Below are 4,383 nucleotides of genomic sequence, written 5' to 3' on the forward strand. Positions count from 1 at the left end.
TGGACTTTGGTGTTATTAGCACCACATTCTAACTGGCCAGCCTGGTCCCAGTTTCTTAATCAGTAAAATGGGGTGGTGATAATGATACCTTTCTAATCAGGTAAATTAAACCAGACTTGTGAAGTAACCAGAACAAGTAAGCAGCCAGCAATTGTTGATTAATGTCTGTCTCCATGCACTAGAGTCTGGGCTCCAGGAAGGCAAGGACTGGTCTATAGCACAAGGCCTAACACACAGTAATTGCTCAATAAACACCAACTGATTATTAAATTGGTGAAAAAGCAGCACTCTAGCCTAAAGAGGAAACTGGACCTCTCAGCTGATATCGTAGCTAAGGAACTGAATAAGGCCAACACAGAAGTATGCTTGTTGTTTGCTCAATAAACACCAACTGATTATTAAATTGGTGAAAAAGCAGCACTCTAGCCTAAAGAGAAAACTGGACCTCTCAGCTGATATCGTAGCTAAGGAACTGAATAAGGCCAACACAGAAGTATGCTTGTTGTGGCATCTCCCCCTGCCTCTCCATCTTCCCCTCTTCCCTAAAGCAAGGCAAAGCAGCCCCATTCCAGGCAGTACCGTTTGCCTCCAAAGCTGGGCCTCTCATCATCAGAATCACGCTCTGCCCACACCCCGTAGGTGGCCTCTTCCTTGGTCTGCCAGTGGCGCTGCCGGTTGGGGTTGAACTCATTCTGGAGGTCCCAGTCAGTGATCTCAAAGTTCTCCCGCTCATCGTCATCATCATCCATGCAGCCTTCCCCATCCCGGTACAAGTGGGACAGCGACATAGCCAGGCACTAAAAGAAGGAACAAAAAAGGGCACAGTCTGTGATAAGTCCTGGGGGTAGCAGGAGGATTTCCTGTCAGTCTTTATTCCTTGCTGCCTTCAGAACTTCCTCCAAATTCAAAGTCCATTCAAATCAATATTATTATTCAATAAAGTGGAGATTAAAAGCATATCTTAGAAAACAATCAATGCTAAAACAGGTGAAACAAAAGACTAGTCCCAAAAGTCTACAGGATTCTTAAAAAGTATGTATTTCCTTGTCCTAGTCAATGTCATAAACATCACACACACTCACATATAAACAAACCACACAAAAATAACTAATATGTTATTCTATATATCATTGCTTCAGAAGTTGGGTGGACATCTTCTTGGATCCCAGATTTTATTATTTTTTCTCATATTGAGGAAAGAGTTATATCTGGACCCTTGGTAGTCCCAGGGGAATGATTTTCTAGAACATGCTTTCTGAAATACATTACTTGACGAGACTCAAAGACTCATAGTCATAGCTCTTAGTTTTTCTCCCAAAACATGAACCTCTTCTGATGAGCTGGAAGGCTGTAGTAATTATAAACACTACCTTAACAGTCAGACATTTATGGATTGGAATAGAGAATACACCGCTTGGTAGCTGGGTGATGAGATCTGGCTGTCTCTTAAATTGAAGTTAACTACTTAACCAGCCCTTGAAAACGCTTGTAAGGAGGATTCAATAAGACGGCACTTAAAAAACACTGAACTCAAAATACATGCTCAAGAAACAATAGATTCTACTGTAGCCCCATGATGAGGTTCATCATTACTATTACTGGATTAGGAAGTGAACCTAGCAAAGTGATTGTGAAATCAAACGCGTTAAAATCACAGCCTGAGTTCAAATCTCAACTCTACCAGATACTCAGTGTATGAGTATTAAATGCACACAAAGTACCAAGCATGGTGCATTACACCGTAATATAGTAATACAGTAGTTCCCCCATTTGTGGTTTCATTTTCCGTGAGTTCAGTTACCAGTGGTCAACTGTTGTCCTAAATATTAAATGAAAAATTCCAGAGAGAAACAATTCATAAGTTTTAAATTGCATGCCTGAGTAGTGTGATGAAATCTCACGATGTCCCACTCCATCCCTTCTTCATGACAAGAGTTAGTACAGTACAATAAGATATTTTAGGATAGAGAGAAATCACATTCACATAACTTTTACTATAGTATATTGTTATAACTGTTCTATTTTACTATTAGTTATTAGTAGTTATTGTTGTTAATCTCTTACTATGCCTAATTTATAAGTTAAACTTAATCGTACATATGTACGTATATGAAAAAACAGCATATATAGTTCGGTACTGTTTCCGGTTTCAGACATCTACTGGGGTCCACTGCGGGTCTTCCTCCCCTTCCCCCCCACCCCCGCAGATGAGGGAAGAATATTGTATGTTCAATAGATGACAGCGATTGTGACTCTTGTCTACTAGTCGAAAAGCAGCCCTCAGAAACAGGGAATCACTACTTCGGCAGGCAGCATCGAAGTCTGGTCAGCTCTGTCGGAGAGTTCCCTGCTTCTACTCACTGTGCACGGACTGGGTGCAGCTGGTCTCAACCTCTTCCAGGAGTGCATAGGAGAGAAGTGTTCTCAAAGGATTTGGGGAGATTATCTAATGTCAGCCTCGAGACACTACTACGAGGTAGGTACTATTAACGTTCCATGTTTCAGATAAGAAAAATGAGGTTCAGAGAAGTTAAGCAACTTGCCCTAGGTTCCACCGCTGGCAGATCTCAAAACCAGGAGGGCTTGAAACCAGGACTCGGGATTCTCGCCACCCTGCTGTCTAGGCTTCGCGGAGGAGGCTCGGGTTCCTAACTCGATCCAGGCCCCGACCTGGTCCCCACTTCCCCCGATCGGCGCCACCCGCCTCCGAGCCTCGGCCGAGCTTCCTGCCAAACGGAATCTCACATCGTCTTGGCCGAGGCCCGCCTTCCCCGAGCCCCCATCCATCCCCACTGGCGCGGAGTCCCCTCATCTTTTTCCCACTCCCTACCCCTGCTCACCTCTCCGAGGGGTTCAGCGCACCAAAGTCGTCTTCACATCCCGTGCGAGAAGAGCGTCGCTCCGGCTGCCGGAACCCGGATGTGCCGGAACCGGCGCGCCGGAAGTGACGTTACGCTACGGCGAAAATGTCGCATGGCTGCAACAGCAGTGAAGGAATGCTAGAGCGGCTTTGACCGTAGAATGGCTGACTGAAGTTCTAGAAAGGAAAGGCGGATTTGCAGGGCCCGGAGTGGTTGGCGAGCGATTTTCCGGCGGCGTCGTCCTCCCTGCCGCGCCTGCCTCGTACCGCGACGCCCAGCCTGTGATGACTCGTGTGGAAGTCTTTGAGCCACTTTGGCCTAAGGAGACTCCTTTGCTAATCTGAAATTCTAAATCTGTGAAATGGGGATAGAGGACTAACTCACAGGATAGTTATGAAGAATACTGTAAGACAGTAGGAGACCAGGGTCACAGCATTCATACGAGAATAATAAAGATCAAGACTGTCTCCTGTAGCTTTGGCTTTCTCAGTATAATCACCCTTGAGGCCACAGAGCACTTGCGTTACGCAGGGGTTTGAGTGAAGGAATGAAAGGGTAAACTCTAGAGTTCCCAAAAATTCTCTTCAGAAAATACTTCCATTCTCTCCCTTTCCAGCAGTGTGGTAAATCATTCATTCACTGGTCTGATGAAAATGTACTGAGTGGTTGCCCTGTGCTATGCCCAGAGTATGCAATGAACAAAACAAGCACCAGCCCTCCAGGGAAGCCTTCACTGGCCTTGGGAGTCCACCTAGACATTAAGAGCACGGAGGCTCTGGAGTGCCAGTCTCGGCTCTGCAATTTACCAGCAGTGGACATTGGACAAGTCATTACGTTGCTCTAAGTCTAAATTTTCTCTCTGCAAGATGGTTGAGGATTCAATGAGATAAAACTGGTAGGCAATAAAAAGTGTATCTGGCACAGGGTAAGTGCTTAGGAAGTGTTTGCTGTTAATTTTTGGTTATGTTTTCTCTGTCTATGTGATGAAAAGATACAAGAGGCAATTGTTGGAGTGTATAAAGAGCACCGGACATGGTGTCAAAAGACTTGGGTCTACACTTACATGGTTGTTACGAATTAAACAAGAAACTATGTGAAACCAATTAAACCCAGGCTTCTTAGGAATGGGGACTGTGACTTTATGGTGTCTGTATCCACAATGACATGTAGAGTCACTGTGCCTGACACATAGTACGTACTCAGGAAAGAAACTAGAATGAGGTTTTAAAATTCACAGAAGGCCAGGGGGAGAAGGTTTAACACACTACACGGTCCACTATAGAGCAGAGCCTGTGCCTGACACATAGTACGTACTCAGGAAAGAAACTAGAATGAGGTTTTAAAATTCACAGGAGAAGGCCAGCGGGAGAAGGTTTAACACACTGCACGGTCCACTATAGAGCAGAGTGAGGGAAACAAGGAGAAAAGTGTTTTCAGTCTGGGCCTGGAAATGTAGTACATCTGTTTATAGCCTGAAGCCAAAAATATAAGTCAGCTTGGATTTTCTGTAGCTATGTTTATG

At 44.7% G+C, this 4,383-nt stretch overlaps 1 protein-coding gene across 1 annotated transcript in view; it reads right to left on the bottom strand.

The window, feature by feature from the left end:
* TFIP11 (tuftelin interacting protein 11) overlaps window positions 1-2,926 on the bottom strand; it is a 17,829-nt gene extending 14,903 nt beyond the window's left edge. The window contains exons 1-2 of the mRNA XM_008578286.1: window positions 2,841-2,926; window positions 580-797 (exon numbers count right to left, since the gene is read on the bottom strand). Of these exons, the coding sequence (XP_008576508.1) occupies window positions 580-788 (209 nt within the window). The 5' untranslated portion in view covers window positions 789-797; window positions 2,841-2,926. The remainder of the gene's footprint in view (window positions 1-579; window positions 798-2,840) is intronic.
* Between the last annotated feature and the right edge of the window lie 1,457 nt (window positions 2,927-4,383).

The sequence above is a fragment of the Galeopterus variegatus genome, unplaced genomic scaffold, assembly GCF_000696425.1.
Source record: "Galeopterus variegatus unplaced genomic scaffold, G_variegatus-3.0.2 Scaffold1656, whole genome shotgun sequence".
Lineage (NCBI taxonomy): Eukaryota > Metazoa > Chordata > Mammalia > Dermoptera > Cynocephalidae > Galeopterus > Galeopterus variegatus.